We start from the raw sequence: 18683 nt of genomic DNA on the forward strand, positions 1-18683 counted from the left end.
TGCCCCGCTTACCCCCCCCCCCCTCCTAACGCCGGCCTGCTTTTAGTAATTATGTCACTTTTTTCAGCGCTAAGCTTTTTTAGAGTTACTGAACGCAGCCAGTAAGAGCAGGTTTTTCCACTGCATAACGGTCACGTGACTTCGCCGCAGGTAATAAGGCTAGCTGCAGACGCCGCAACAGACGATATTTTACAAAATTTACAACAAGCGTAAAAACGCAACAGTCTCAAGGAAAATAATTTTTCAGATACTTGGTTGAGAGTTACTGAACGATTTTTATTTTCAGGCGAATTTCTTTTAGCATAATTGTAGAGTGTATTTATTTATTTGCCTCCCTATTACAACGGATAAATTAATGTCATTGCTGGCTAATAGTACCACGGCCAACTTTGATCACGCGCTGTTCGCGTTACTACGGCCAACACATTCGTCGAAATTCCGCGAGCAAGGATTTTCCCCCTATAAACTGTACTATAATGTGTAGGAGTTCAGCGCCACGCTCGGTGGTTATATTGTCTTCAATGTAAAAACTATACTAAAAATAATAATCCGCTAGGGGCGCTGACGTCATACACATCTTTTGCTCATAGGTTAACACAGAAACGTCAACGAATGAGATGGCCGCTGTAGCGCGAGAGATGCGCGAGAAATCAAAGTTGGCCGTGATAGAACTGAACTAAGCGCATGCGCACTTTTCTATTTTCAAGCAAAAATTTTTAATCAATCGGCCATTACAAAATCGGCTGGTTGCGGCGTACTTTTAGCTCGTTTCTTTATCATTTAAATTTGTCTAGAAGTTCGGCAAAAATACCGAAATGGCTGCTAGCGACACAGCATCTGATGATTCTCTTTATCCTATAGCAGTTTTAATCGACGAATTAAGAAATGAAGATGTTCAACTACGTCTAAACAGCGTCAAAAAATTATCTACAATCGCTCTAGCCCTTGGCGTCGAAAGAACAAGGTCGGAACTCATTCCATTCTTGACAGATACGATTTATGACGAAGATGAAGTATTACTTGCATTGGCTGAACAACTTGGAAATTTCACACCTCTAGTGGGTGGACCAGAATACGTTCACTGTTTGCTACCTCCTCTAGAAAGCTTAGCAACTGTGGAAGAAACGGTAGTCAGAGACAAAGCCGTCGAGTCTCTTCGAAATGTATCCCAACAACACAGCCCAACAGATTTAGAACAACATTTCGTACCTGTTCTAAAGCGATTGGCGTCTGGAGATTGGTTTACTTCTCGAACAAGTGCATGTGGACTTTTCAGTGTTTGTTACCCCAGAGTCACTGCTAATGTAAAAGTTGAATTGAGAAATCACTTCCGCAATTTATGCCAAGATGATACTCCAATGGTACGCAGGGCTGCAGCCAGTAAACTTGGAGAATTTGCAAAAATTGTGGAGCTGGAGTCAATCAAAACGGATTTAATACCAATGTGGGCTAATTTAGCTCAGGATGAGCAAGATTCTGTTCGACTTTTAGCAGTTGAAGCCTGCGTTGCCATTGCAAGTTTACTTCCTCAAGAAGATGTAGAGCAGTTGGTCATGCCTACTCTCAGATCAGCTACCGAAGATAAATCTTGGAGAGTCCGATACATGGTTGCTGACAAGTTTAATGAATTGCAGAAAGCCGTTGGATCAGAAATCACCAAAACTGTATTGGTTCCAGCTTTTCAAAGTCTTTTGAAAGATTGCGAAGCCGAAGTTAGAGCTGCTGCGGCCCATAAAGTTAAAGATTTCTGCCAAAATTTGGCTCCTGATACTCAAGAACAGGTCATCATGACCAGTATATTACCTTGCGTGAAGGATTTGGTCTCGGACCCGAATCAACATGTCAAATCTGCTTTAGCATCAGTCATAATGGGATTATCCCCCATTTTGGGAAAACACAATACCATCGAGCACTTACTTCCACTCTTCCTTTCGCAACTTAAGGATGAGTGCCCAGAAGTACGACTAAACATAATTTCCAACCTGGATTGCGTCAATGAAGTCATTGGAATCCAACAGCTATCGCAAAGTCTCTTGCCCGCCATTGTGGAGCTGTCTGAAGATACCAAGTGGAGAGTACGACTGGCTATTATCGAGTACATGCCTCTTTTGGCTGGACAGTTGGGAGTGGAATTTTTTGATGAGAAGCTTAATGCTCTATGTATGACTTGGTTGGTGGACCACGTCTTCGCTATTCGAGAAGCGGCTACCTTGAACCTCAAGAAACTTGTAGAGAAATTTGGATCAGAATGGGCCACAACCACAGTCATTCCCAAGGTCTTAAACATGTCTCGGGATCAAAATTACCTACACCGCATGACCTGTTTATTTTGCATCAACGTTCTGGCTGATGCTTGTGGCGCTGATATCACGTCAAAAGTCATGTTGCCCACTGTTGTTAGCTTGGCAAATGATAACGTGGCTAATGTCAGGTTTAATGTGGCTAAAACCCTGCAGTGGGTTAGTCCCATACTCGACCCAACTACAGTCAACACCCAAGTAAAACCATGTTTGGAGAAACTGAATAATGATACCGATATAGATGTACGTTATTTTGCATCTGAAGCTATCGCTACCCTTACAGGTTAAGAAGTATTTTGTAAACTTTGTTAACGCAGAGAGCAGGTGTCAGCCATCTTTCCCAATTTAGAGATGCTTAAAAATTAATTCAGAAAAGTAAACTAAACAATATTATTCATTTAATGAGTCCTCTCTTAATGTGACTTTTAAAAAAGATATGCTATAATTCCAGGATTGAAAAAAATCTAGCTTTTTCTCTTTATGTAGAACATTTTTGTAGATGTCACCTTCACTGTGTAACTTCCTTAGCTATCTAAATAAAAAAAGTTTTGTGTTTGAAATTTTCATATTTATTTCTTGCATAACTCTAGAAGATAAAATAATTTTTGTGGGTTCTTTTTGCGAAAATGTTATCTTTTTAATTTCCTGTCATACAGATAAAATTTTATCTTTTGCCTAGTTTTAAGCCATTGGGGATAAAATAATATTTTATGCGCCAAATAAGCCGTAAAGATTTAAGATATAACATGGATATATCAGAGATGGCGGTTTCTACATTTATTGCGTTGCCGAAAAAGTGTTGCCAGACCCGCAGAAAAACAGCGAATTGTCGCGATTTCTTTCTACTGGTCACCTAGGAGCAACAAACACATTGAGAACGCAGCTAGCCTTTAAACACGCCAACGAAGGGTTGTGTACGAATTTCATTGGACGAGCGCCACGAGCCCTTACGCTGAACGTTTTACGGGTGGGGGAAAGACAGTTTCCGATTTTTCCCCTTCCGACGGCAGCAGGCGCTAAAGTGTCTAGCCAATGAAAAACGTACACAAGAAAATCCACGACTTTTGACGGGTTGCGTTCTCCTTGTGTGGGGTGTTGTGTTTGTTGCTCCTAGCTGGTCACGGGAAAAAAATTTCGAGCCAATGCAATTATTTATTAATTGAAAATTTTCTGTTCAAAAATACAATCATTCTGTTTTATAACATATTATTAGACGTAGCCGGCGTAAACTTCAGAGGGATTAAATAAACTCTTGTCGACAGTGTTTAGTTTTACAGTTTAAGATTTACTCCTTAAAATCTTCATCCTCTGTATCTTACCCCCGGTATGTATTAATTTACGGTACGGGGGTATATAAATATATATAACGAATGTATCTTACCATGAGCAATACTATATCCTAAGGATATAATCAAGGATCCTGTTATCCTTGATATAATATTGTCCATGATCCTCCGCACAAAGACCTAGCTAAGAGAAGATAATAAAAAGCTTCGAAAAAGAGTTTTAGAGTCAAGCGTCCGCTTTTTTTTCCGCGGGAGTTGGCCATTAATTTTGGGGATGAAAGTCAGTGTATGATTGGCAACCCTGTTAAGGAGGAAAGACCAAAGTTCGTTAATTAATACACTAATCCTCGATTCCCTGGTGTTGAAATTTCTGATATTTTCATTAATTCGGGTAGTTTTGCTAGATTATTTTAAATTTAAGCATTAGTTTTTTTTTGTAGCATAGCTCATTTGTTCGTTTTCAAGGTTTAAGAAAATGCAAAGGTAAAATCGTGTGTAATTTGCTTTTAAGAAATGCCAAGGCCATGTTCTTTTTTTTAGGTTTTGGTCTCAATGCCAAAAGTACAGGAAAAAGAGTGGAACGTTTTGAGAGTGCTACACGTAGATTGCACTTTATGCATCCTCACATATAGTAAAAAAATTAATCATGCCTCTTGGGCTTAATGGAGCGAATGGTTTCAGTGATTTTAGCCGAGAGCTTTGTTATTGTCACGTTGATAGCTGCCCACATTTACTTGAGTATCCTTATGATACAACCATAAGCAAAGAAGTATCAAGCCAGAGATATCCACTTTATCCCCTAGTGATTGAAAATCCAATATATTACAATGAATATCCTATTGAAAGGAAAAATTGTTCTCTAGAACCCTCAAATCTACTTAGGGGTGAATCACCTTCCTGTTTTTGCACTTCGTGTATGTTAGACTCTCGATTAAATGACCAAATATCTCATTCAACTCCCCAACATGTTCCTGTAGAGAGAAAGTATTTATCATGGAGCAAAGATGTAGATTCTAGTTCATTAGTAGGAACAGATTCCACGTTAGTATTGCATCGAAAACCATTTTAGAAAATATTAGATATATTAAGAGGTAATGTGTTTTTTTTAATTTTGTTTATAGTTTGTCAGATGACTATCCACCTAGCGAAATTTTAAGAACACATGATTTTTTGAATGGTAAATCTTCTCATTGATAATTTTTGCATTTTGAGGAATTTTAATAATGGTAGTGTTCTCTCAGCATCTTATTCTTCAGAGAGCTATGGCAGTAAAATTGAAAGTGGAATGGAAAGAACGTTCTCCTTCTCAACACCAACCATTTGGAACAGTCCGGACTTTCCAGAGCTGAGTCCCTCGTGCCTTAGCGATGAGAAGATTTTCTCTTTAAAGCTTCAAGGAGGGGATGGAAAGCTTATTCCTAAGCGAACCTCAAAATCTCGTTTCCCTCCTAGGCTTCGTGATAAAGCTGTTAATATAATACCTGTGATTCCTCTTAGACCTAGTCTTTTCACCGATGTTCCGCCCACAATTCTGTTTTTTAAAACCAATGAAGAAGGTATTATAAATTTTCTTATTTTGAACATTTAAGAAATAATGTTTCATCTGGCCTTTCCCATTTCAGTTATTCCCTTGCCCATAGAGATTCGTAGACTTTTAATGTGGCGTCTCAGCACCATTACTCCTGTGATTATAAGACAAACAGTTGTCCGTACTGGTTATAGATTAACTAGAAGTAAGTGCCCTTTAAATGTTACATTTAAAAAAATTTATATGTTTTGTATAATTAGAAACAACCGATTGGGTAGCAATGTGGGGAAAGCACATGAAAAGTCTGGAGTTCCAGGAATTAAAGGAATATCAAAAAGTCAATCATTTTCCTGGTAGCCATAATTTGGGTAGAAAAGATAATTTGCTGCATCATGTAAAACGGGCCCGAAGTTTGAAGGGTGAAGAGGAGTTCAATTTTCTTCCTGAAACCTATTGCCTTCCTAAAGATTTGAGGCAGCTTAGGAAAGCTTGGGAAAAGCACAATGGAATGTCTAATCAATTATGGATTGTTAAACCGGTATTTATAATTTTCAAATGTTACTTTGAGTGTCTTATGCTTGATGCTTATGTTAAATTTGCTAAATATTGAAATATAGCCTGCTTCTGCTAGAGGAACGGGTATTCATTTAATAAACAAATGGAATCAAGTTCCCAAAAAGCAATCTGCAATAGTTCAAAAGTATGCAATGTCTTTTTTTTTACAATTGACTGAATTTGAAATTACATTTTTACTATTTTTTAGTGCATGACACTTCCTCCATATGTCTTTTGTAAAAAGCCGATATTTTTTTTTACCATAACATGTAGAGGTGGTTTCATGTGTAAAAATAATTTAAAAAAACTTATATTAGGGGTGTGCGAGTCCTGTTTTCTGCGTCAAGTCATGAGACTTAAAAAATTGTGCTCATTCGAATTTTTAGTACTAGAAAATAAGACTCCCTCGAGTTGTGAGAAAATCAGTCTAATTTTTGAACTATTTGCTCAATGATGTTTATGAAAAATTATTATTTATATTGAAATAACTTTAAACTATTATTTAATTTAAAAAATAATCAGTTGAGCTTCATCAAGGAAACCCTCATCAGATAACTCAAGTCCATTTCTAGGCTTTGGCAAAGAACTCTGGTACTTATTCTAGAAATAGCAGTTTTCAGTCTGAGTACTCGCACACTTTCATAAGTTATACATTATTGGGCCTTGGCAAGACCCTTAAATGCACTCAAGGGTTTTTAACTTTTCAATTAATATAATTTTTTTATTTTTCGATTAGGTACATAGTCAACCCTTATCTCATAAATGGCTCAAAATTTGATCTGCGCATCTATGTTTTAGTTTCTAGTTTCAATCCATTACGTATCTACATTTTTGATAATGGTCTTGTTCGGTTTGCATCAGTGCAGTAAGTTGAAATTAGATCTTAAAGAGGTTATCCATTTTTTTCTGTTAACACTTTTTCTCAATAGATATTCTCATTCCTCGAAGAATATTAAGAATAGATACATGCACTTAACAAATTATAGCATCAATAAGAAAAATTCCACCTACACTGCCAATGAAAGTGAAAATTCATGCGAGGGCCACAAATGGACTTTGAAAGCCCTGTGGGGATATTTAGCTCGAAGAGGTGTCAATGTAGATAAACTATGGCAAATGATAGAAGATATTGTGGTGAAAACTATTATTTGGTAAGGTTTAAATAACGATATAATTTAATTTTGTTTTCATAACTTAATTTTTTATTTCTAGCTCGGAGCATGGCTTTAACCAGCTAATCAGTTCCAATATTTCGAGTAGATACACCTGTTTTGAGCTTTTTGGATTCGATATCCTTCTGGATTCAAATTTAAGGCCTTGGTTGTTAGAAGTAAACATCTCGCCTAGCTTGCATTCGTCTTCTCAGCTTGACGCAACTGTCAAAGTATTATTTTATATAGTAATCTAGTTTTATTATACATTTTATGTATAAATGTGTCCCCTGTTATAGGGCCAGCTAGTCACGGACATGTTCAATATTGTTGGCTTCCATGTTCCTGATAAAATAAGTAATAATACGCAGTATGCCTTACTTCAAAAGATAGGGTAAGAAAAAAGTATTGATACTGCTAATTTACTTGCATGAAACCTACTTTCTTAATGTTCCGTAATTTGAGTTAAATAGTGCGGGAGAAATACATCATAGTAATTTCTAGTTTAGTATGAGCATTCCTTTTAATCAAGTTCGAGTATTCTGCTTGATTGCTGAGAAACTCATCGAGCTACAGAGTTCAAAGTTTGACCAAGGTCAAACTCTGTAAAAACTTGTTTGGTAATTCTTACGAGTTTTTATCGGGTTTTAGTGTTATCAAACTTATTTTCATGTGCAACTTTTAAATGCCACATAAATTATTTTAATTTTTGAAGTTCATATATTAAATTTGTTACGCTAATTTAAATTTAAGACAAAGTCCCAAAACTTCTACTATTTTTAAAGTTGTTTAATAGTTAACCCGTGAAAATTTTGAAAACTCTTTAAGAAATTTAAGAACTAAAAGTATTTGTTAAGAATTTTTAAACCCATTAAGCACTCTAAGCTTTGAAAAAGTATAATCTTAAAACTCATAAACTCCTAGGTTTTTCATGCTCTAACTCGACTCTGTGCCAAAAATATCGGACTCGCACACCCCTAGTAATTTCTCCAAAACTTTGTCCAGAATGCAAGTTAATATCTCTATGCAGTGTAATTTTTATATTTTACATCGTTAGGCAGAGAAATGAGATTTGGTATACACATCTCCAATTTAGTATGAAAATAATTCCCATTGAAACGTACCTCAATCCAGTTAATTTACCAGTTTAAATTTAATAGCTTGAATGGCTACTTCTTAAGATATATATACCTCGATATAAACTTCTGTTTCTATAAATTTTAAAATTTAACGCGTAGATAATGAAATCTATTACATTTCAGTTTAGCGAGTAAAACACGGAGGCTGTGTTTGAATCGTTTGCTCTACTCCAATGTTTTAAGTGAAGAAGAAAAAATTAAACATGATATATTTGAACAAGGAGAGGAAGATTTGGTATTTTTTTTTTAATCTGAGTAGATATAGGCTGAAACTGATGATATCAGTTACGATATTGCAATTAATTAATCGGTGTATGTCTAAATGACTGATTTTACCCGATACTGATTTTTTTCCTGATATTTTAAAACTGATTTTCTCAAAAACAAGGCATATGGCTTTATCCTACGTATCCCGTAAACTAAGGTAAAAATCGCTTAGGTATTTGTATCGGTAGCGGTTTCCCTATTGTCTAATATTGGTTAAATCATCGGTATCAATAAATTCTCTAAATCGTAATTGGTTAAATTGCAATATCGGTAAATTACGATATTGACCAACACTATTCTAAGCTAAAATTAGTCCAAAAATTAATCTTTATTTTGTCTAGATGACAATCCTGGATGACCTCACTTCAGATGATTTGCGACACTTGATGCAAGGGGAAGATGAGCTCAGTCGGGTTGGAAAGTTCAAAAGGTCTTTTCCAATAGGAGAAAACACTAATTTTTATAAATTAATGCGAGTTAAACGTTACTATAACTTGCTCCAAATGGCTTGGGAACTCAAATACCAAGGAAGAAGAGAAGAAGGTAATGAAATTTAATATAATTATTATTTAAATAAGTGTGATAATTCGCTATTTTTACCGGGTCGGGCGCAACAAATTTTAACTTTTTACGGGTAGTTTCTAAAAAAGAGCTTAAAGTTATTTGTCACGTTGGAATTGGTATTTATCATTTATTATGTATCAGACGGGTTGGGCTGAGCAAATTTTTGTCCTTTCAGATCAGGATGGGCAAGGTAAATTTTATGACATTTGTTTTTGGGTTGGGGCGACCTTAAAAATTATTCGACCCAACGTGTCTCTATCCATCAATACAGATTTATTTTTATTGTTTAAAGACACAGTTTTGTTTGAAATTAAGTAAATTTTTCAGGTATTGCGAGACTTCAGGCATTGAGCAAAAAAGGGCTTCACCTGAAGGGACCAAAGAAAAATACAATCGGAGAGGTATGTCATTTGTTTGATATTCGTAATAGTTTTGGTGGTGGATTGCACGAAGGAGTTTATCAATTATAATGTTTTAGGTTAGAAAAAATCTGCGTAAACACTAATTGCGTTTTAGTTTTCCACAAATTAGATTATATATGCATTATCTTTATTGATTCCCTTCGAAGTTGATAATTTTCATTTTATTTCAACGAAATGTGTTCACCACGTCTGCAATGCATTTTTCTTCGTATTTTGGATATTTTTGGTTCCTCCAGTCCAGTTTTTAGATAGGCTTAACCTCACTCATCTCTGCTCCCTTTTTGATTGTAATAATAACCAAATTCTAATCTAGCGGGTGGCAAAGTTCTTTGGTCAGTTGACTACTCAGTGGAAGCGAGAAACGGCATCCCGTAAGTTAAAAATCAAAACACCCAAAAAATCGTCGGTGGCTTTTTGATGGTTGACAAAGCTTGATCGTTCTCTTCCTCTTCTTGCTTATTTTTAAACCCCCTTAAAAGCCAGTGGTGTTGTCATTTTAATTTTTCAGTATTTTTTTATATCCTGAAAGGCTTTTTTTAAACTCATTGGCTCTTAGATTCGCTAGAGCTTAGATATTTTTAGAATTTTGCGCCTGATTTTTAATTTTTCTCCTCATTTTGCGGGCTAATACTATGTCTTATGGAGAAGCGCATTTGGCTGATGTTTTAATTCTGTATAGCTTAAATTTTGTTGTTATTCCTAAATATAACAGCTTTAATAACCGCGAATAGCCTGACTATACAGGGGTAAAGTTCAAAATGCTTGTTTTTTTGCGCCTTATATTGGAGACATTGAAATTAGGAAGTTTTATCAAATCCCACTAAGCTGTGATTTGTGAAACTAATGTCCCAATCGAAGATCAACAAGTTGATGCATAATAGTCAATTCTAGCAATATAGTAGTGATCACTTGTACAATTTGGAGAATAGATGAGATCCAGAGTAAGCAATGTAAGCAAATTTTCTCTGAGGCAATGGCATACGCAGTCATTATAAGCTCAAAGCTGCAATGCGGTATGGGATTCTTTAACGTCTAGCATCATGTCGATAATAGTTAGGATTACCTTGGGACAAGCACGTAGATATAGAAAGTCTAAGGGGGGGGACGGGTTATAAGACAACCAGATTAAATCGCGAGCGTGAAATTTTTCGTTAGCAATAACGCATATTTAAAGTACTGGCTAGACTCGGGACGAGTGACAATGACATTTCCGAACGTGTATCAAACGAAGTTTTTTTAATACATTTAATGTTGCGCTCGTTTCGTAAGAAAGGAATCGACTCCTAAGGGGGGGGTTTGAACCCCCTAAACCCCCCCCTTATATACGTGCTTGTCTTGGGATAGCTGCTCTGTATTGCGAGGAGCTATACAATTTTAACGCAAGAATGGAAAAGAAGTAAGGGATCATTGCCCAATGTCTGAAATGATATTTGTCCTCTATATACAAGGCTAGCCTAAGCTACGGAAAGAATTGGTAGTGCTGCTATGGTTAACTCCAAAGCGGTGGGGTGTAATTTGAGACCCCTGAAGAGTTTCTCATGCTCAAATTTATCCAAGCAAATAGAATTAAACTCTTCGCTGACAAATCATCATAGGTCTAATTTCAACACTTTGTTGTATCATATAAGCCAACAGATTTTCTCCTAAAAAGCTTTAAAACTATAAAGTAGTATAGAAATTATAAAAAAGTAGCTCTAATTGTGTTTATCTTTGCTTGTACTGCCCATTTTTGTGATTTAACCAAAGTTATTTCCCTGTATTGAAATTATAACACCAATTCTAGTTTACATAACTCATGCATGATAAGTATATAACGTGTTGATGAAAGGAACAAAATTTCAAAAAGTGTGTTCCTATACTTACCAATGCTAAAGATTTACTGAATGCTGAAATAGAGACAGAGCACATATAAGACTAGAGTGGGATGGATTATGTCTTTTATCTCTGATCTATTCTTTTGTTTTTTTGCATTGTAACGTAGATTGATTGGGGCAGCATTTCTGTGGAGTGGTTATAAATTCATAACCCTCCCGCCTCCTCCAGTCAGTGGCGTAGCTGATAGTCCACAGGGCCCATGGTGCGGGGGGGGGGAGGCCTCGAGCTTCAATAGGGGCCTCGAGCTTCGGGGGGGCCCCGCTAACCATAAAAAAATTAAAAATTGTGGTCCTCATAGAGATTTTTGCGGGGGGGGGGCTCTGAGTTCTCAGCTACGCCACTACCTCCAGTGCTTTCTAGGTTCTGGTGTTACTATTTCTACTTTTCATCTTCATTCCCATCCTCCTAATGCATTCCATTTCTTCTCTCCCAACACACTTTTTGCAATTATGTTACTTTTGAAGTTGCGAATTATAGGTTTTTTGACAATTTGACAGCTTTAAAGTGAAGACATGTAAAAAGACTTTTATGGATGTATTTTTGTCAGGATATTCTTTTAAAACAAATTTTTCAATATCATATTATATAATGTTAGGAGGAATTGCCCTTTTTGGAGGCGGAGGAGGAGGAGGAAATGGAGCCGCTGATAAAAATAGAGCCAATGGGAAAGACTGTAAAAACCAGGTAAATGAGAGTATTAAAGCTGTATGTATTTGTTCAGAAAATAATTGTTTTTTTGGCTCATAGGGTAATGAAGCCATGCTCAAAACCAACGTACAGAGTCCCAAGCAAGGTGCATCGTTCAGCAGTCCTCGCTAGCTCTTTCATTCAAAAACATAAAGTCCATTCCCGAACTTTTAAGTCACCAGTTTCTAACCATTTGGACCGCAGTGTTTCCAATTCCAGCTAAGTGTTAAAATTTTATTTTCGTTAGGCTATAAAAATAATTTTTTTGAACTAGAAAAATAATGAAATACCGCTAAAAATGTGCCTACATTTATCTTTTTTACTACAACCTCCATTTGTATTTATTGTTTTATTGCAAAGAATTTAATCATTTGTTTATAGCGTTGTATGTGAAATTGTTGTATCACCATTTTAGAAATAATAACATTTATTCAAGTTATACCCTTTGCAATTCTCTTGTACTTTACATTCACTATCCTTTCTAACTTTATAAAAAAAATCTATTATAGTGACCCGCAATATTTGATGCATATTTGACTTTTCTGGCTTGGCCCATTCATAGTTTCCTAGCCAAAGCGGTAAATGCATACATCAAAATATTTGCCAGTTATTAACAATCTAACACTAATCAACTATTTTTGTGAGTAGTAGTCAGTAGTTTAAGTAGTGTTTTATTTTAATATATTTTGAATTGACTCTGGGTGGCTTAAACTTCATCCGTGTCTATTTCTAGAAGTTTTTCCGAAACTGTCTTACTGTGGTTACAGATCATTTTAGATCGAAATTGCATTCTGCAAAATTTTATAATTCTTAGATTTCAGGATAACTTTAATTTGAACCTTAAATATTTACCTCATACTCTTCTTCATCCGTTCCTTATTTTGTTTTTTGATATTCTGTAACTCGGCAAGAGCTGCCATTTCTTCCTCTTTCTTCTTCCGTAGTGTAGTCTCGTAGTAATGCCTCAAAGCTATCTTTTCCATTTGCCTTCTCTCGAGCTCTTTTTTAGTTTTCTCCAATTCTTTCATCTGCGATTTGACCAGTTTCCTCTTGTCCATATCATCCAAAAATTTTACTTTAATGCGTTTCTCTTCCCTCAAGCGCTCCACCTGATAATCAAAGTAAAAAGATATCACTTGAGAATTTTGAACCATTGCTAAAAGCACAACCTTTTTCTTAAGGTCTTCACAAACTGCCTTCTGTTTTTCAATTTCATCTTTGTTTTTTTGGTCTTTTAAATGTAGCTGCTGCTCTTTCGAGCACGTAGCTGCACTGTGCAAAAGCCACGTCCATAATTCCCTTGTCCAATCTTCAATACATTGTTTGTTTTGTTCTGAATAAAGCCTACAAGCTTCTATCCATCTCTCTTGTATTATCTGATAATCGTTTGAAATTAATACCTTTTCAACCTTAGCTTTGCTAAATACACTAACCAATTCATTTAATGACTTTGATGGGAAAATTCTCCTTAAACAATCCATGTAGAGTAATTTGCGGTTAATTAGATTTGGTGGGTAGCAACTTATTATATGTTTTATAACTGGAGTCGCATTCTCGCCCAGTCCCGGATTCTTACTGCAAATTAAGTTACAATTTCAGCTAATTCCGTTTACTACTGATTGAAAATAAACTCAACTGTCTATGAAATTCCTTCTGTACATTTTTTTGCCTTTGCATGTACTTATGATTTATATTTTCTAATACTTCAAGTAAGGCCGATTTCACTTGGGCATCAGGGAAATCCAGTTCTTCAAAATAAGGCAATATTTTGTCATTGTGGTATGAAACGTCTTCTTCATCCTCTATCATGCCCATATTATTTTTCACTGTTTTTAAGAGAAACAAATTTCTATAATTCTGCTTTCAGACTTAAAAATATTTTCATTACTGATTTTTATTTCTTCGTCGCAACAGATATATTCGTTGTTTAACGAATCAAGAGTAACTTGATTCTCTTGACTGGCTACCAGCAACTGAATTTCCAACAATTCTGGATTAGACTTTTGGTTTTCAGGTAAGCTTAGCCATCGTTTAATTGAATCCCTGAATAAGTTTTGAAGTTAGCATAGGGACATCGTATTGTTTATTTTACAATACATTTACCCTGACCTTAATTCCCAGTTACTATATATAACTTCAGTTTCAAATTTGTACATGTCCATTTCAAGTGATTTGCCATAGCTTAAAAAATCGCTTAGTAATTTACAGTTTGGAAATTCGGAGGTTAAATTTAAAAATTGATTACACATTTCACAATATAATTTTTGTTGGATAGATTCAAGTCGATAATATTCCTCTTTCCAGATGGAATGATGTTGCGTTAATAAATTACTGGCTTTGTGTTTAATCTCAATAGAATGCCAGTAACGATATACGTAATCACTCTGCTCTTCTAAGAGTCTTTTCCCTTTTCTTGTCAGAGGTTTAGCCATGTTTTTGCTATTGAAAATTAAATTTATAGAATTTTGTGCAGTATAGCCCATTGTGTACGTTTCTAAGTTAAACTTCGTGTATATCGTGTGATTTTGCAAGGTACTAAAAGCCATTGAGTACTGAGTGAAAAAATATTTATTAACTAAAATAATACAAAACATTAGTTGCAATGCAAGTGCATTTAAATGTTGTGCAAAGGCCAATGTATATTGACAAACAAAAATGATGCAAGTTATTTTTTTTTAGATTTGCAGTTAGATAATTATATATGTATTATAAAACTTGGTGAAACGTACCCAACCGCGGAATAAATTTCTAAAATTTATCTTATTCCTATTGAAATTCAACTTTGACAAATAGGCACAAGATAACTTGACCCATATTTTTCAATTCGAATGACGTCATAGATAATTTCCCGGCTCTGTCTGTAGAGCCAATCAAAATCGATTTAATCCAATATTCTTTTCTCTGATTGGTTAAATTAAATTCAACCCTCGCTATTCAGCGAGCATAATAAATAATGGATAGTGCTGGCGGTAAAGTCGAACGGTTACGTTTTGAATTTTGTCACTTAGGGATATCAGCAGTTAATATGTAATAGAAATTTATGTAATAATTATAACTAACGTACAATAAGAATAAGTTGTTGAAGCCGGCTTCGATTTTGGAAATTAAAAAGGTATCATAATTAAATAAATCAAAATTTTTCATTTTGTATTTAGATGTTAGATTTGCTCTTAAGCCTATATAATGCAAATAATATGCAATGCATTCTAAGGTGGTGCATGTCATTTTAATTCAATTTTTTTAGGCCTAAGTATTTAAGGATAATCTGAAAAAACCATAATGGAAGCATCATTGGGCACTGCTATTCCGGATTATGAATCAAGCACTGATGAAATATTCTTTGGAAATATTGGTGAAAAAGAAAACCAAATAATGGAACGTCTTCTTAAACGAAAAACTCAAGTTTTCAATGAAAGCTTTAGAGAACATATATCTTTTTTGGACACATCAACTTGTACCAATTCAATCACTGAAGACAATGAAATTGAACAATTGTCATTGTTCATGGAGGATAGTTTAAATCTTAACTTGCCAGAAAAATGTGTTGAGAATGAAACTGAGACACAACCATCTCTCATTGAGGATAGCTTGAATCTTAACCTGCCAGGGAAACTTATTGAGAATGAAAATGATAAATTTCCATCTCTCATGGAGGATAGCTTGAATCTTAACTTGCCAGGAAAACTTATTGAGAATGAAAATGATAAATTTCCATCTTTTGTTGAAGACAGTTTGAATCTTGATCAAGCAACCGAAAAGGTACCAGAGGAGCTTGGTGATGACATGGATGAAAATAGAAATCTTCCATTTTTGGAATATACTCAATATAGTTTGGATCCTGATGTAATTACAGAGAAGCTTGAATTGTCATATAGCTTGGAAAGTGAAATTGAGACCTTAGATTTGGATAAAGAGAAGGTGTTGGTAGATAGTGAAAATGAAGTTGAAAGATCATTTATATTTTCTTCAGAAAAAGAGAAAGACAATCTTCATACTGCGAAACTTGAATTGTCACCAACTAAGAACATGCTGAATATGTTTGATGCAAGTGAAAATGGTGCCTTCGATTTTGACGAAAAGAAGACAAATGAGATAGAGAAAGCTAACAAGTCATTTTCAATATCCCTGCTTGAAGAAATTGACAGTCCACTTGCGACAAAGCTTTCTCAGTCACATTACCCAGATAGTGGCATTATGAACTACTCACAAACGCTAGCTGCTGATGATGTGGATATGGCTGAAAGCGTATCATTCTACAATTTATGTTTTAACTCTTCACAAAAACCTAGTGATGTGGGTAATTTAAAAACTGAACCTCGGCGCAGCAGTCTGGCAAAATATTTTCTCAGCACACCATCCAAATCTGTCCAATACGATGGGTTAAAAGAAGCACTAAGCAGTCCTGAGGCAGATTTCTTTTACATTGATAAAAGTAATGATGAGTTAATTGAATGGTCTAGTCGAGAAGCTAAACTACAAAATCCTCATAGTTATCTCATGGATGTATTAGACCTCTCTCGAGAGACATCATCAGCTGATGCTAAAAAGAACCCTTCCAAAGACTGGGAAAAAATATCAACCCCTGCAAGATCACTCGCTAGTCTTAATCTTCATAGTTCTGTTTGTTTGGAGGAAGCGATGAAAGAAAATCAGAGTCCCCAAGAGGTTAGATTGCAAGAAAGCGAGAAGCATATGATAAGTGACGAAGCAAATATACCCCAAAAGAGAGCGAGGGGTCTCTATTGGACCCCTCAACCAAGTCCACGTCCTGTTCGCAGCAATATTCCACTACCGATTGGCTCCTCTAGTAAAGTTGTTAATCGAGGAGTATATAGTACAAAGAAATGCTTAAAAAAATGGGATATTGTCAGTCCAGTTGGTCAAGTTAGTACACTTTTTCTACCTTTAACAGGGTTGGCAAAAAACCGGATTTTTTTTAAATTAAAAAAATCCAGTATGGGTAAAACCGGTTGTAGCAGGTGGCTTAAATTAGTTAAAACCATTAATAAAAAATGCTCAAATTGCTTATATCTAGCCCTCATTGCCCAAATTGCCTGATTTCAAAATTATGTTTTTGCGAGTGACTGTACATAGTGAGGTATAGCAGACTTATTTACCTGCTTTTATACCCTAACATGGCAGCGTATTTTCATGCGCAAAATGAATTTGAAGATCCCCTAATTGCTTATATCTAGTTCTCATTACTTGCGACAAAAAGTGAAGGTTAAGTTTTAGTTTTTTCAATATTTCTAATTAATTTCTCAAATTTTGTTAATAACCATGGATTTTATTCGATGGTTAAATCCGGTTTAAACAAGGGTAGTTTAATCCAGTCTGGCTGGCTCTTGCCAACCCTGACCTTTAATAATATTCATAACATTACAAAAATATGACTTGAATTACAGTACATCCGAGAACGCCCACTGCCACCACTGTTAAGGACTGTCAAACCACTGAAGGAGCTTCCATTGTCCAAAACGCCAAATGTAACTTATTTAAATTCAATTTGTATAATTTTTTATGTTTTACTGATAGTTTATATTACCTTCTCAAAAGATAACTGAAAGTGTGCTTATAACAAAATTGTTCCGGCTATTTTTAACAATTTTCAGACTATGTTGAGATAATCTTTATCCCTCATGCACAAGGATTAAGCAATCCCTAAAAATGATCGAATCAGCGCGGTATCTCAACTGAAGCGATTGTGAAGTACATGCCGGTGACTTTTTCCTATCCCTTCCCCCGACACACAAACTCGCATGATGCTCGCAGATCGTCTCAACATAGTCATTCTCGCTATGTAGAAATAAATACATTAATGATATTACTTTCTCGCAATATAAATGAAAGTGCATTTTTAAACAAAATTGTTCCTAATAAATAAAATTTTGGGTTCATATTGTTCAAACCTTATAGATATTTAAAAGCATATATAGGGGCTTTTAGGTACATTATTGTTCAATGCATATATAGTAGCTTGGAATAGTTTTAATTTTTAAATAAATATTGTTTGAATATTAAGGCCATGGCTTTCAACATTAAGGATATTACACCAATTAAACAAGGTAGTTCACCAACCATTTCTAAATTACCCCCTGCAACGTACGAAAGTTCCAGTCAGAAAAAGGTATACATAGCATTAATTTAAAAAAAAATTAAGACATACTTTTCTTTTCCTTTTGGTATATGCAGACTGCTATTAATACGAGTCCTGGAAATGGACTTGCACCAACTATTATTCGTCATAAAGGCCCAAGTAAAGCTATTCATGGAGCATCTCATTTATCAAGTGACGAATCATTACATTTGGCAAATAAAGGCAGTAAAGCATTTGGAAAGGTAAATACCATTTTATTCTCATTAATTAATTAATTAATGGATTCTGTCAACTTATTTTTTAATATTTATTTTATCACAGAAATTGACAGATCTTAGCATAAATAAGTCTGTCATTGAAGTGGTTCAGTTACAGCGAACTAATACTTTGGTTCCCCCTAAAATGAAAAAATAATCGAATTAACACATGTCTTTCAATTTAACATAACATATATGAAAAAGGAATAGCACTAACTTGTTTTAAATGTAGTTTTAGCAAAATTATTTTTTATAACGTTTTTTGAATCAATAAAATATTTTATTATCCTTCTAATTCATTTTTAAGTTTCGCGCCGAAGAGAAACCATAGATTATATCCAGGGCTGCGTTCAGTAACGATAAACGGTTGGGCCATTGAATAACCATGATTCACTACTGTACGACTTTTCGCATATCCGGTTTTAAAAGAAAAGCACGGGCCGCGTTCAGTAACAGCAAACGGTTGGACCGTTGAATGCGCATTCGCTACTGTACGACTTTTCTCACTTCCGGGATTGACGTCACGTTTACAAACGGAGAGTCAACGAAATAAGC

General features: G+C 35.2%; 4 protein-coding genes across 6 annotated transcripts; 3 read left to right on the plus strand and 1 right to left on the minus strand.

Annotated features, from left to right (window-relative positions):
- Positions 1–717: 717 nt before the first annotated feature.
- On the plus strand, positions 718–2860 carry Pp2A-29B (Protein phosphatase PP2A regulatory subunit A). The gene has a single exon (XM_090160227.1). It carries the CDS (start codon positions 816–818, stop codon positions 2586–2588), a length of 1773 nt encoding a protein of 590 aa, XP_090016353.1. The 5' UTR covers positions 718–815; the 3' UTR covers positions 2589–2860.
- A 1051-nt stretch (positions 2861–3911) lies between these two features.
- LOC149925082 (tubulin monoglutamylase TTLL4-like) lies at positions 3912–12213 on the plus strand. 2 transcript variants are annotated; one of them, XM_090161553.1, is made up of 17 exons: positions 3912–4069; positions 4127–4627; positions 4708–4763; positions 4828–5142; positions 5209–5319; positions 5375–5652; positions 5732–5814; positions 6406–6534; positions 6599–6820; positions 6882–7053; positions 7120–7214; positions 8083–8194; positions 8568–8769; positions 9118–9191; positions 9526–9583; positions 11683–11771; positions 11835–12213. In XM_090161553.1, the coding sequence occupies exons 2-17, from the start codon at positions 4233–4235 to the stop codon at positions 11904–11906; spliced, it is 2463 nt and encodes an 820-aa protein (XP_090017679.1). In that variant the 5' UTR covers positions 3912–4069; positions 4127–4232; the 3' UTR covers positions 11907–12213. The 2 variants fall into 2 exon arrangements, with proteins under 2 accessions (XP_090017679.1, XP_090017678.1); XM_090161552.1 differs by lacking the exon at positions 9526–9583 and having other exon boundaries at positions 3915–4069.
- Positions 12214–12236: 23 nt separating this feature from the next.
- Positions 12237–13319, minus strand: LOC149925083 (uncharacterized). The gene is made up of 4 exons (XM_090161556.1): positions 13208–13319; positions 12944–13150; positions 12627–12883; positions 12237–12565 (listed from the first exon to the last, which is right to left on the minus strand). The coding sequence occupies exons 1-4, from the start codon at positions 13253–13255 to the stop codon at positions 12481–12483; spliced, it is 597 nt and encodes a 198-aa protein (XP_090017682.1). The 5' UTR covers positions 13256–13319; the 3' UTR covers positions 12237–12480.
- Positions 13318–18423, plus strand: LOC149925084 (uncharacterized). 2 transcript variants are annotated; one of them, XM_090161554.1, is made up of 6 exons: positions 13318–13788; positions 15019–16658; positions 17180–17260; positions 17797–17901; positions 17967–18113; positions 18193–18423. In XM_090161554.1, exons 2-6 carry the CDS (start codon positions 15054–15056, stop codon positions 18283–18285), a joined length of 2031 nt encoding a protein of 676 aa, XP_090017680.1. In that variant the 5' UTR covers positions 13318–13788; positions 15019–15053; the 3' UTR covers positions 18286–18423. The 2 variants fall into 2 exon arrangements, with proteins under 2 accessions (XP_090017680.1, XP_090017681.1); XM_090161555.1 differs by lacking the exon at positions 17797–17901.
- The last annotated feature ends 260 nt before the right edge of the window (positions 18424–18683 follow it).

Source organism: Leiobunum rupestre, chromosome 10 (genome assembly GCF_980474605.1).
Source record: "Leiobunum rupestre chromosome 10, qqLeiRupe1.1.hap1, whole genome shotgun sequence".
Taxonomy (NCBI): Eukaryota; Metazoa; Arthropoda; class Arachnida; order Opiliones; family Sclerosomatidae; genus Leiobunum; species Leiobunum rupestre.

What these genes read in the sequence shown, in the direction of transcription:
- Pp2A-29B (XM_090160227.1), top strand. Translation starts at nt 816, where the DNA reads ATGGCTGCTAGCGACACAGCATCTGATGATTCTCTTTATCCTATAGCA.
- LOC149925082 (XM_090161552.1), top strand. Translation starts at nt 4,233, where the DNA reads ATGCCTCTTGGGCTTAATGGAGCGAATGGTTTCAGTGATTTTAGCCGA. An exon ending in TTTTAAAACCAATGAAGAAG is followed by an intron (nt 5,143 to 5,208) that starts GTATTATAAATT and finishes TTCCCATTTCAG; the next exon opens with TTATTCCCTTGCCCATAGAG. An exon ending in TGGTTATAGATTAACTAGAA is followed by an intron (nt 5,320 to 5,374) that starts GTAAGTGCCCTT and finishes TTGTATAATTAG; the next exon opens with AAACAACCGATTGGGTAGCA.
- LOC149925083 (XM_090161556.1), bottom strand. Translation starts at nt 13,255, where the DNA reads ATGGATTGTTTAAGGAGAATTTTCCCATCAAAGTCATTAAATGAATTG. An exon ending in GTGAAGACCTTAAGAAAAAG is followed by an intron (nt 12,884 to 12,943) that starts GTTGTGCTTTTA and finishes TTTGATTATCAG; the next exon opens with GTGGAGCGCTTGAGGGAAGA. An exon ending in CGGATGAAGAAGAGTATGAG is followed by an intron (nt 12,566 to 12,626) that starts GTAAATATTTAA and finishes AAAATTTTGCAG; the next exon opens with AATGCAATTTCGATCTAAAA.
- LOC149925084 (XM_090161554.1), top strand. Translation starts at nt 15,054, where the DNA reads ATGGAAGCATCATTGGGCACTGCTATTCCGGATTATGAATCAAGCACT. An exon ending in TTGTCAGTCCAGTTGGTCAA is followed by an intron (nt 16,659 to 17,179) that starts GTTAGTACACTT and finishes CTTGAATTACAG; the next exon opens with TACATCCGAGAACGCCCACT. An exon ending in GCAGTAAAGCATTTGGAAAG is followed by an intron (nt 18,114 to 18,192) that starts GTAAATACCATT and finishes ATTTTATCACAG; the next exon opens with AAATTGACAGATCTTAGCAT.